Source organism: Cyanistes caeruleus, chromosome 10 (genome assembly GCF_971803275.1).
Source record: "Cyanistes caeruleus chromosome 10, bCyaCae1.hap1.1, whole genome shotgun sequence".
Classification (NCBI taxonomy): Eukaryota; Metazoa; Chordata; class Aves; order Passeriformes; family Paridae; genus Cyanistes; species Cyanistes caeruleus.
The window spans coordinates 14,237,837-14,250,832 of record NC_141710.1 but is presented as its reverse complement, the minus strand read 5'-3'; the positions used below and the strand labels follow the sequence as shown (position 1 = coordinate 14,250,832).

General features: G+C 44.9%; 1 protein-coding gene across 2 annotated transcripts in view; it reads left to right on the top strand.

Annotated features, from left to right (window-relative positions):
- Positions 1 to 7,269, top strand: part of IL1RAP (interleukin 1 receptor accessory protein) — a 53,318-nt gene extending 46,049 nt beyond the window's left edge. For both annotated transcript variants that reach the window (XM_086843384.1, XM_023933054.2), the window contains exon 11: positions 2,246 to 7,269. In XM_086843384.1, coding sequence (XP_086699510.1) covers positions 2,246 to 2,964 — 719 coding nt within the window. In that variant the 3' untranslated portion in view covers positions 2,965 to 7,269. The remainder of the gene's footprint in view (positions 1 to 2,245) is intronic.
- Positions 7,270 to 12,996: the final 5,727 nt, after the last annotated feature.

The window sequence follows — 12,996 nt, the reverse complement described above, 5'->3', positions numbered from 1 at the left end:
TGAGGTCTATGATTGTGGGATCTGTGACCATAATCCTTAGAATCTGTTACATCTTTGGGGTGCATTGGGGAGACACAAGTAAACCAATAAAAATGCAGTTTGCAGTGTCTTTTGCAAACATTTAGTAAAGATGGGAGGTTTTTTAGTAAAAAGCAGATAACCAAGAGTACTGAATCTCCAAGCCCCTTCCGTGTTATTGCTGCCTGTCCCATCCAGTGCTGTTTCACTGGGAGGGAATATCCTACCTGCACATAATTCCTGAGCTGGGTAAACATTGCAAACTGAACATCCCAAGGTATCCTGGTCAGCCAAGCCTAAATGCATCACTTTTTCGAAATAAAATGTATCTTTGGAAATTTGAACACCTTCCCTGCCAAAAAAAAGTGTCAAAAAAAGGAGTCTCAAAAAAAAAGTCTCAAAAAGTGTTGCAAATTCAAAATTGATAAAAGAAAACCAGCACTGTCACCTCAATCAAAACATTTCACTTCTGCAGCATCAGAGTCATTCATGTTAATTGAACCTGGGCTTTTTGAGCAGGCAGGTAGAATAGGTGACCTCCCAGAGGCTGCTCCTTCTTACATTTTGCTGTGGTTCTGTGATTCCAGTTTCAAAAAGAAAGACCTTTCAAACCAGCAAAAGAGATTTTCTTTCACAAACTGTTGAAGCCTGGCTGTTTTCAAAATAGATTTCAATCAGTTGTAGAAAAGTTTGAATGAGGTCTGGACTTAGTAAATTGGAGATTGCTGCCAATTCTCTATGCCTTTGAAATAGGGTGGTAAAAACATGTCATGGTGCTCAGTGACAATTCTGACAGAACTGACTATCATCTACTTTTGGTTTCAATGAAGCAGTGATTTCCTGTGTGTGTTGGGGGTAAAAATCCCCCTGTACTTTTTATACAAGAAAAAAAGCCCCTCAAAATAATTTGATTTTAATTTCAGTATTTTGTTAACCAAATAGTGCCCTACTTTTTCCATTAGGATATTACTGGATGATAATTTTTCCTATCTCGGTCTCCAAATAATCTAGTGACAATGAGTTTTACAACTAGTCATACTTCTTTGGAAAGTATTGCTCTGTACAATATTAAAATAAGGTGCATCCAGGTGCAACACAGTACACCTTTTGCTGTGAGATAAGAGACAGCCAAGTGCTGGGAGAATTAAGAGGCATTGCCATTGCAGGGAAGGAACAGTATTTTTATTCATATGAAAGACCAGTGTTCCACTGTTAGGGAGAGAGTCTCCAGCCTGAGGAAGAAATGGCAAAAGGGAAGCAGGAGGTAGGTCTTCTTCCCAGAACAGCACTATGAAAGACATTCCTACAGGCAGATTTTTCAGTCTGAATGTGCAAGAGCTCTTACTCTAATGATCCTTTTCCTGCTTGAACACCAGTTTGTCCTTGGAGTCCCTCTCATCTCAGGCACCAGCACTTAGTAAGTGTATGGGTTTTAAAAATTTTTTACAGTTTTCTAACTCAGCTTTTGTTAAATTGCTGAGTGCCACAGCTGTACAGCTCCCATCCTTTCCACTGCTCACCCTTTAGCCACTACACCTTCAAAAGGCATCCCAAGCCAGAGGTAGAAGCCCAAGGACATCCTTCAGGTTTGCTGCTTTTCAAAATTCGTAATAAATGAGATGTTGCTCTTGCCTGGTATCATTCCAGCTAAGCTTCTTGCTAAGCTTTACAACTTGCAATTAATTCCAAGAAATGCTTTGAAGGACAGTATTTCCACCCCCCATGATGCCTAGGGGAACTGGTGGAGGGGGTTTAAGGCTGACATTTTTGCTTTCTAAATTTGGAGGTTTCTACTTAAAGATGAGTGTGATGGGGGGAGGTGGGTCAGCCCCTGCAGTTCAGGCTGGGGCAGGATGACACCATTGCTTTGATCCCCTGATGCAAAGAGTTGCTCAAGCTGTGGGCAGGTGGTTCCAAACAAGACCCACCCTTTATCAAATGCCTGCACTTCCCTGGGCACGACCGATGCTGTGCAGGGCAGAAGTCAGAGTACAGTCACGGCATATCGTGGCCTCTCATTTACTGCCTCAGCCTTCTCAGAAGCCCACTTCACAGCAAAAATGCTGCCAGCAGGAGTGTGGGCAAGTCAAAAGTCACGGCGCTCGTGCCAGGTTCCTCTGTGGGAAGAGGGATCTGTGCAGGTATGCCACCAAACACCTTCTTTGGCTTTTCTCTCCCCACTCCCTTCTCCTTGTGCACCCCAATTCCTCTGCCCTTGTGCTCTTAGATACCACTGAAGCCGTGTTCGACTTCATCCAGAGGAGCCGCAGGATGATCGTTGTTCTGAGTCCCGATTACTTGACAGAGAAGAGCATCAGCCTCCTGGAGTTCAAGCTGGGCATCATGTGCCAGAATGCCATAGCTACCAAGCTCATCGTGGTGGAGTACAGGCCGCTGCAGTGCACCCACCCCAGCATTCTCCAGCTGAAGGAATCAGTCTCCTTCGTCACCTGGAAGGGGGAGAAGTCCAAGCGCTCCGGCTCCCAGTTCTGGAAGGCGTTGCGGCTGGCCCTGCCGCTGCGCAGCCTGAGCGCCAGCGCTGGCTGGAACGAGAGCTGCTCCTCACAGTCGGACATCAGCCTGGACCCCGTCCAGAGGAGAAGGAGCCGGTTGAAAGGGCAGCCCGACCCGCGGGGAGCCACTCCCGTGACTCTCGCTCACGGAGGGACGGCCTCGGCCTCCGAGTCAAAGGCCAAACACCGAGCCAAGCACTTCCTGACGTGCCGGTGTTGTGGGACCTACTGCAATGGCAGCAGCAGACACAAGCGGCAGGCGGTGGCTGAGCCCAGGTGGGACAGTCACCTCTGCAGCCCGGACTCGGGCAGGCCCCCGGCACAGGGCCTTCAGGGCAGGCCTCGAGCCGAGCCCCCAGCGGCGCAGGCCCCTGCTCTCGCCCTGTGCCATTACAGTGACCTGTCAAACAACAATGACTTCTATGTGCTCTAGCCCAAGGGCTGAAGCGCTGCTGCTGCTGCTGCTGCTGGGCCAGTGAAAGAAACTCACTGCGGCCTCAGGATATTTTTACCATGTCACAGGCTGGCACGGTGCCATTAAGTGTCAGTCCCATGCCTGCATGGGGGACTGCAGCAATGTCACTGCTGGTGACCTGAGCCAGGGACCTGCAGCCATGCACAGAGCAGCATGTACTGCAGGAGCCCCACAGGCCGGGGCCTTCCTGCCTGGCTGCTTCTCCTGAATTTGAATTGCAGAGTGGAGCTGAAAATGTGTTTCTCTGGCGTTGCTTTTCTCACTCCGTGGCTGTGTTTGCAGCAGGACTGCTGCTGGGGTCGGGTGCAGGAGAGCAGGTCCCCAGCTGGGGCCTGGGAGGGAGGGAGCAGCGAGAAGCCATCCTGCTGGCAGTAACCTCTGGAGACAGGAGCCTGCATTTTGCAAAGGCTTAAACTTTGCTAATGAGGGTGATGGGAGCCCCTGCCACTGCAGTTATCCACTGTGGTCTAAAAGAACTTGCTCAACAGTTTTAAGACAAGCCCCTTCTCTCTAAATAAAATTGATTTCTTTAATCTGCTGTTGTAAAAAGTTCCATAGGAACCGGTAAGTGCTGTAGCATGGTTCACCAGGTGGTTCCTGGAGATTTGGTTTGCCCAAGCTGGCTGAGGTCCCCTCCTGTTCCCAGAGCTTGCAGTGGGCTCCTGGGCTTGGTCGCTATCCCTGCTTCACCGTATGATGAATTTGTTCTGTCACTTGAATGGCCTTCCATGCAGCAAGAAAGAAAACCATTACAGGGAATATGATTAAAAAAATTCTCCGAGTAGTCAGTGAGCTCAGGGATAGGAGCAAGACCTCAAACACTCACAGAAAACCTCTGGCGCTGAATCTGAGGGGTCAAAACTCAACCACACTTCATTAAATAACCAAAAGAGCCTTTGAACAGTCTCCCTGAGGCTGCTGTTTCATCAGTCTGTTGAGCTGGTTGTCAGCAGTGTTTCCCACTCTTCTCCTGCTCTGAAAACTTCATTTGTCTCATTCCACATTGTGTAAGGACTTCCCTCCCCAGCAAGGAAAGGTGCTAATCCTGGGAGCCGGTTGCTCACCTTCAGCTGATGCTCTGGCATGACAGACACGCTAATGCACTGCATTTGTTTTCTTTCCCTGACACCAAAAACAGTCTCCTTCACCACTCTAGTCAGTCTAGTAATTGTGTATGAGGTTGACAAGTAATTATTATTCTTCAGCCTTGAAAATATGATCTGAGCCCTTGGGGTACAGGGTCTGGTGGCCCCATGATCCTTATCTGATGGCCTCAGGTGAACTTGCTGGAGCTGTAAGGAAGGAGGGGGCCATGTCTCACCCATTTTAATAGTGCTGAAGTCCAGTTATAATTCATATATCACTTTCCTTCCCTCAGCAGACCCTCTTCCTCAGTATTGCCATTACTTTTTTGATCCTTTCCTTCTGAGATCAAGCACCACTGACAGCTCTCCTGTTAAAAGCTTCTGTGAGCTGAATCCTAACAGCCTTCTGCAACAGACTGAGAAATAGAAACACAAAAATGTGGTGCTAAGTCAGTCTAAATAAAACAAGGGCAACAAAACCCTAGCAACTCATAGGAGTTAAAAATTCACACTCTGGAGAAGCTTCCAGGTGTTGATTTCTCTCTAATTTCCATCAGAAACATAGTAAATTGCTCAGAAAAGGTTTGTCCATCAATGGCTATTCTCAGTGATCAGAGGAGAAACAGGAATGAGATACTTGGAAAGCAAGTGGATAAACTGCAAGATGCGTTGTAAGATGTAATCAAAATACCATGAAATGACTCCAGTGGATTACAATTAAATGTGGGATGGTACTGTCAGTGAGTCTGCTAGAGCAGAAACATGCAGCAAAAAAATATAAATAATTTGTAATCAATCAGCCTCCAGAGTCAACATATTTGTTTTTTGTTGGCAGTTAAAGAGCTTCTCTTTACAGACTAACCCTAACCTGCTTACCCAAACCCTAACCCTAACACTAAAACCTACCCCGAACCCCAATCCTAAACCAAAACCTAACCCTAACCCTTACCCTAACCCTAACACTAACTCTAACCCTCTACCCTAGAACACGGCTAACAAAACAGTTGGGGACACAGACAAGTCCACCTGAACCTGTCTTCACTTTAGTGACTGCAAAGGTCTGGTACCTAAGAGGTTTGTCCCTGGCAAGTGCTACTGGACATGCCAATAATGAGGTGCTCACTACATCTGAAATGCCAGATGAATCACTAACCTGCAAGAACTAAAAGAAACTCTCTTTCAAACATCAAACAGATTTTTATTCTCATCTGTTACACTAGATGCTGATCTCAGAGCATCTGATCTAAATGTATTTATAGCAGACATTTTCCCAAACAATGACAAAATTGTGAAGGAACCGACAGATGCCAATAATAGAGAAAAAAATGCTTCGAACCTTTAATCCTTGCTCCACATTTACATTTTGTCTTCCATGATTGATTCACCACCAATACGTATGAAGGGCAGCACCACCTCTAGCATGGTGTTTGCCCTGTGTGACACACCCAGCCTAGGAGTAAAACCCAGAGCCATGTCACACAGAAGGGCAGACTATAGGAGGGTGCATAGGGGGATGTAGGTGCTCCCTGCTCACAACCCAGACCTTTGGCCTCACCTGGCATCCAGAAAAATATGGTGCTGTTCTGGAAATGCACAACTTAAAACACTATGGACCAAGCAGGGAGCAACACGCATGATCCTGCAGCTGCCTGCCCAAATCCATGAGAAAGAGGTGCAGGGTTGACTGTTTGACTGTTTGACTGTTGTCCATGTGGAAGTTCACACTGGATACCATCATTGGTTGTGCTGGGAAAAGGCTGTGGCTCTAAAATGACATCATAAATGCACCACACATGCTCCTTTCACAAAGATGTTAATGACAAATAGAGATGCTGCAGAATAGTTTACAGAAGAATATTACTTGAATTCTTCATAGCACCACTAATGGCCAGACATCAGGGAACACAACATTTACACTGAAATGCCTGTAATCAGGCTAATGATTTGTGCTTCACTAAAATGTATCTGCCACAAAGTCATTTGGCTTGAAAACTCCAAAGAGTTTTCCAACTCATCAGTATTTGTTCAAGTGAATAATCAGCCTCAGCCTTAATATTGTGCCTGCTTGCTGTTTAACCTGGGTTTTGCTTCCAGATGGGGTGGTGGTTCTACTCCTCTGCTGCAGCAAAGAAACTTTTCAGGTATTTTTCTGTCTGTGGGAGTACTTGTACATTATTGCCAAATCATCTGACAATCCATTGCCCGCAAAAGGATTGTTTTTCAAAAGGTTTTTTTTCTTTTTATTAATAATTTTCAGACCTTAGGTGGCAGAGGCTGGGCTGCACAAGGAAGTGAAGTCCCTGACCTCCCATTATTCACTGCCTCCCACTGACCCTCTTCTTCATCCCACTGCATCTCAATGGGAAACTGGACTTGATTGCTTTTTGCTTCCAACACTTTTCCCAAGGAAGTGCTATGGCTGAGGTGTCTCCCAGCACTCCACTGGAATGATCTTAGATGAATTTTTTGTTACAGTGCACTGTGACTGCTTGGGGCCAGTTCATCAGGGAAGGCAGATCACGTTGCATGCTTGGTGAAGCGGGAAATAGCAATGACAGGCAATCCTTGTTCCATCTGCCGTGGTTATTAGCAAATGATGTTTTATTTATCTCCAGATCAGCCATGAAGACACTGAGACACTGACTCCCTTCAGAAACATGTTCAATAACTAGTTCTTACCTTCTGAGATCTATAGGTTAATGGATGAAGAACCAAAACTCTGCTATTAATGTGTGCAGGGTGATGCTTGCAAAACATTACCACATCTATGTACCCACAGTTACCAGCCAAGCTGGAAGTACCATTGATGGAAAAAGGTCATTTGGGAATATCTGCTCCCACTGAGCCATTTTCACTGGCTGCTGCTGATCACAGTGACACCTTGAAATTCCACATGTGGACAGTTCCATATTGACCAGTCTGAGAATGAGCCTGCAGTGAGCTAAACAGATTCACAAAGAACTCCCGTCTTCCATTCACAGCAAATCCCATTTCTTTATTTTTTTTTTCCTCTGCCTCTCCTGTCCTCAAGCAAAAATCAGCACAAGATGACATCAAAATTTTCCATGAAAATGGAAAACGTGTGATTGCCATTTAAAATTATATTTGATTTAACATAAACATGTTTTGAAAAGTTTTAAAACAAAGCTCAAAATGTGCTATACTGAGAGTGTCAAAATCAGTCTGGTGTTTCACTTCTGTTTTGCTTACAGCATACTTTGTTAAGACTAGTGCCTTTTAAAACATTTCAACTTAAATGGAAACAGCATTTTCCTTTGGAAAGCAGATTTCATTATAAACACATCAGATCTGCCTTGGTTATCAAAATTACCCTTTTCTGCATATTGGCCCAACACTCTTAGTTTTCAGTATTTGCAGTTTCCCAGTCTGCTAAGATTTATTAAAGATTTAGGTCAGCAATGCCACAAGCTCCCTAACCAGCCCTCTGGCAATTGAAAAGCCTCAAACTATATTCTTACAGCTTACTGGAAGAAAAATCAACATGTTTGCATATCAGATTGTATCAGCTCCTCAAATCACACTCTTGTTTGTGTATCAGGTCCAAGAACTTGGCTGAGGATAATACCTCACTAGCTCTCTCCTCTGTACACTGCCAACACAAATGGGGATATCTCTGCAGACAGCAATCCATGCCTTCTGCTTTGCTCTCACTCTTTCCATGCACACTGTTGCCAGTGAAAGAAAACTCTGCTCCATTCATGCTTACATTTTAATTGCATGCTCCTTTCTGGAGGCAAGCAAGAGTAACATCTATCATTTTGTTTCACATCTCTGCCTTGAAAGCATCTGCTCCGTTTGGGGATGCAGGAGAGAGCAGCTGCTAGCTCCCATTCAGTGTCAGCCTCCCTGGCACATGTTCTTTTACCTGCATTTAATATCAAACAGCGTTTCAAACTCACTCACTATCCATTTCAGATCTGCATACATGAAGAAAACCCACCCCAAATCAGCCAACAAATATCTGGCATTTCCCCCTATACCCACATCTGTTTTGCCTGGTTTCATCCACTCCAGCAGCACAATACTCTCAGAGTTCTGTCTGACCCAAACAATAGTTTTAGCTCATTTGGCACCAAGCTGGACCTGAATGAAGAAAAGTGAGGGTGTCTGGGCTATGTCAACACCTAGCTACTACTCAGCTCCTCCAACAACCATCAGAGCCCCTGCTAGGCTGCTCTGTTAGTGCTGAATCCTAGTTTTCTGCTGCCTTGGCTTTGTGCTTCTTTTTCCCTTGAGGACTTCAAGGCTACAGTTTAATAAACGCCCACAGTGTCATCAGAGTCCATTCACATCACTAATTTTAAGCATTGTTATTGGTTTTTTTGGGGTGGTTAGATAAGAAGACCAAAATAACTGGGCTAAGTTACCCCTTTCCCTGGGGACACCTTGCACTTCTGTTTCTTTTTGTTGTAAGCAGTGAACCAGACCTCTCCCACAAGCTGCCTCTCACTCCTGCCAAGCTCCTACACACAGACATAATTGGGAAGATGCCCAGAGCTCTCTCCAAACTTAATGCTCTGCTCACTCCAGCTCAACTGCTCTCAATTCCTCTTACATGAATTTTATGCCAAGGGGGGACCCAAGGTCACCACTTTGTAAAACTAGATCAAGATGATTTAGCTTCCCATCTTCTTTTCTAATTTAGCTACCCCTCTGTCTTGCCTGTCTTAATATGAAGCTTCCTGACAACCATTGCCATGCACACAAGCAGCATCCAAATATTTCCAGCTGCTCTGCACACCGGCCTGACTATTAGAGAGAGACAGACTTAGCAGGTGGCAGGGGCTCACCATCTGGCTGTACTCCATCTCAACCTGCTTGCTTGCATTCTCTTGATTATTCTTCTCTAAAGTACAGCAGCTTATCTCCTGCACTTACTCCCCTCTTCTCCATCAGTAGCCAGATTATTCAGTCTCCAGCATATTCTTCCTCTCCATGCTCCATGGCTAAGGAAGTGTGTGCCAGGTGCTACACTGATGTCAGTGGATCCCTTCTCTAAAGGGGCTCTACTCTTATTTTGTGCAGTCTCAGCTGTCTGACAGCAAACTTCCTCAAGGTACACTAAATTTGTTCAGTCTGGCCCTGCTTCCAGTGCAGAGGTCAACACAACAGATGCTTTGGAGCACTGACTCCATCAGCAAGCCTGGCCCAAGTCTATGTGCAGACATTTGTCTGCCAGTTACCAGCAAAACACTGCAGCAGCCAGATCAGAGCAGCCTGCAGGGTGTCACCTCCTGTCACTGGCTGTTTCAGCTGGGTGAGTGGCCTATATTTAGTCCCTAGTAGGTGATCTTATGAAAGGATATGGGACAAGGAAAGATGTTGCAAAGAAAGTAGAACACATCATTCCAATTAAAAAACTGTATTCATCCTGGCATTTCCAGTTGTACTTTTATACTTTTATTTATGATAGGGTTATTTCCTTCTTTCTTTCTTTCTTTTTCCTTTTTTAATTTTTTTTTTTTCTGGAAATACAGTACTTGGCAGGCAAATAGCAGCTCTCCATTATACCACTACAAAGTGAAACTGTCACCACTCATTTCACAGACTAAAGGCAGCTTTTATTATCCTCTGTTTAGTCAATGTTTTTACAGAATAAGGAATAAGGAGAGAATTGCCCAAAAGCAGGCTCTAGGGCTATTGTTGAGCATTCCTGGCTGCCTGGCTGAGACCTTAGTAGCATTCCTCATTGTCACCTTGATCACTGAATTGGACTTACTACTTCATTATTTGATTTTTATTGCTTTCCTCTCAGGTTGGCATTTGACCTTTCTTTCAAAATACCTTGTGCTGCAACCTCCCTCCTATTATAACTAGGGAAAGTTTGAAGTACTTGCTGTCTCTCAGTCCTGTCTGCCAAAGCAGAGCAGACTGGATTAATATTACATTAGTTACATTAATATTTCCCTTCATTTTTGAAAGATAGAAGGCACCAAATAATTAAGTAACATTGCTAGCAGGTGGCAGGGAAAATATTTGCAAAAAGTCCCACCTGCAACACCTCCTTTACTGCCTCAAGCATCTCTCTTCAGGTCACCCCATTAAATTATTGGTCAACATTTATTAATCACATCGGCTGTGTCTGATGAATACAGCAAGACAAGCAAACTCTTCCAGAAATGTCTGAGAACTGGGGCTGGATTGAGATATATTACCAGAAGGTCATCAGAGATCACTCCTCTTATGGATCACTGTGGTAAAGTATGACTTGTTGCCTCCCTTGATAAAAGGTTCTGAAAGGTGCATATCTGAGTGCTTCCAGATACCTTAGTCTAGGTAATTGCCCCTGGTTACGTGCAGACTTCATAGCAGAGAGAGAAATTTTTTCAGCCATTAAGCTCAGTTTGTTCAGCTGAAATACGACTTCTATGTTGTCTCTGTGGAAAAACTGAAGAAAAATGTGCTTGTGCTTCCCTGCCAATTTCAGAGCAAGTTCCTTTGAGTTTTGGGGATCCAGATTCCCAGGGGCTGCACTAGACAAGATTGCTCACTCAGGCATCCTTATGTCCTATTGCATGCCAAGTGTATATTTTAACTAGTGAGCTTAACATCCTTCAGTGTTCTTGCTCCGTCTCCACGTTTTTGTGAAGTTAACCCTATTTATGAAGCTTCCCTTCACTAGCAGTTGCAATGCAAAGGCTATGCTGGACAATGCCAGTCTGGATCAATCCAGACCATTTTTTTCCCTCTCTCCATCCCTTCTTCCCAGCTTTTTACTCCTCCTTCTCTCCTGAGCAGTTTGGTGTTGAAGAGACATACACAGAATCTTGCCTAGCATTGTGTTCATGACTTGCTCTGCACAGAAGTAGTCAGAAAATCAGTAATTCTAAATACATGGAATCCATACCAGTGAGCACCTTCCCCACTGTGCCATCAGCCATTGCCAGTAGGGGCTGTTTGACACATTGCCAGTATATCTCGCTTTCCTGAGGTGCCTCTGGGGTGGGGGGAAAATGTGAATAGATTACTTTGTCCTGTTCTGCATTTTCAGGGATGTTTGGGCTCCTAGAGTAAGGATTAATGTATGAGAGAGAAGGGTTCAATTTGTTTTTCCCTTGTAGCTGGAGTCTTCTAGCAACTGTGCTTCCCTGTTAACCCTTGCTATGTTTGCACTCATCAACAAACATTAGTGGTGTTTTTTACAGCTGGAGTCAGACAGGGCCCTTCAGGTGCAGAACAAAAGACAGGTTATGCCCACAGGGAATACAACCAGCAGTTCCCTCTGCGCTAAGGTCAGGAGATGCCTTGGAGGGGTCCCTTCAGATAGGCTGGCAGCTCGGGGATCGTCCTGCTCAAAGCACTCTTGCTGGCATCTACCTCTTGTGTGCACTGGGCTCACTGATATTCCTGCCACAGCACAGCATGCCTTGCCACTCTGATAAGGCAGCTCTCTGGAGACATCTTGCTTGCTCTGGACACTCCTGGGTGGAGGCGTCAGCTCCGGCCGCGTTACCGTGCCTATCAGCAGCACAGTGACATTTGCTCTGTGCTCCCAACGGGAGCTCTGCTAGCTCCCCCCACCTCCTTCACACACAGATACACACACTTCAAGCTGTCCAGTGTATTTCAAGAAAGCAGAAAGTATTTGCTAAAAATATTTATGCAGAAGTTATTTATGGCCTGGCCCACATCAACCCCGTGGCAGCCGTTACACAACGTGCACAAAGGAGCCCTTATCTGGAGGAGCACACAGCCAGTTTTGCAGTCCACAAGTTACCAAAAAGCAATTCCAGTGGCTTTTCAATCAAATCAGGAACTTGAGGCCTGGCTATTCAATTTAGATGTCAAGTCTTGTCAAGCAGGCTCTGCCAAGCTGCTTTCTCATGCTTCCCAGTTTGAAGGGGACTCTGGTAGAGGGGATCAGAAAATGCTGCACCATTTCAAGGAATGACAGCTTTTTCTCTAAAAGCTGGAGGTAGGCAAAGCAGATCTCTTTAGATGGAATTTGGTTCAAGATTAGAATTATTTTCTCTCTCTGCTTACTGTAGAAAACATCTCAATAGCCTATAGAAGGGAAAAGAGACTTACTGCTTGGCTGACACTGGGCACATACCTACAAGGCTGGGCACAGAATTTAGTTCACAAATGCACTCTACTGCTACAGCAAGAATTTAGTCAAGGTAGCTTTTGGTTAGAACCCTAAGAAAGGTATGGGGTATTTATAAAACCCTTAAGTTTTTAAAAAACATACTCAAAATTCAACCTGAGGGAGATCCAGCTTTTTGTCCTGGACTATCTCCACCTTCATATAGTTTGTTGTTGTTTTCTGTTGTTTTTTTTTTTTTTTAACAACTACAGTTATGATCTACAATGGCCCCATGGGTGCTGATCTTTAAAGGTCTGTACTAAAACTCCCAGCTTCATCTGTTGTTGTGGGGACATGAGACATGAGCTTGTGCAGGTAAGAAAGCAGGAGATGCTCTTGATATAATGAAACTGGTGGGATGCAAATGTACCAGAGGAATGACAGGAATATCAGCACTTCCCTGCACAGCTGCTCAGTGCCATGAGTTCAAAGTGACTACAGCCCAATTCCTCAGTTAACTTATGAGGGGAAAAATAATTGAAAGCCAGGATCTCAAATTAGGATCACACACATTGGTTCCCTCTTCTCCATCAGGTCATGAACCTCAAGGAATTCAGGTTGATTTGACATGCTTGTTTTCATCAAACCCCTGGTGCCAGGTCCTTATGGCTTCATTATCCACTGAGTACTAATGATGGGATGCTCTGTAACCACTTTCATGCCCTGGATCTTGGAAAGGCTAATCCCAGAGCCTCTCTTTGCCCTCTTCTTAAGCTAAGTATTTTGCTTGTCCTTTTCCATTCCTTTGAGACCTCTGATGCTGTCTTTGCTTCCTCAAATGCAATCACTAATTGTTCA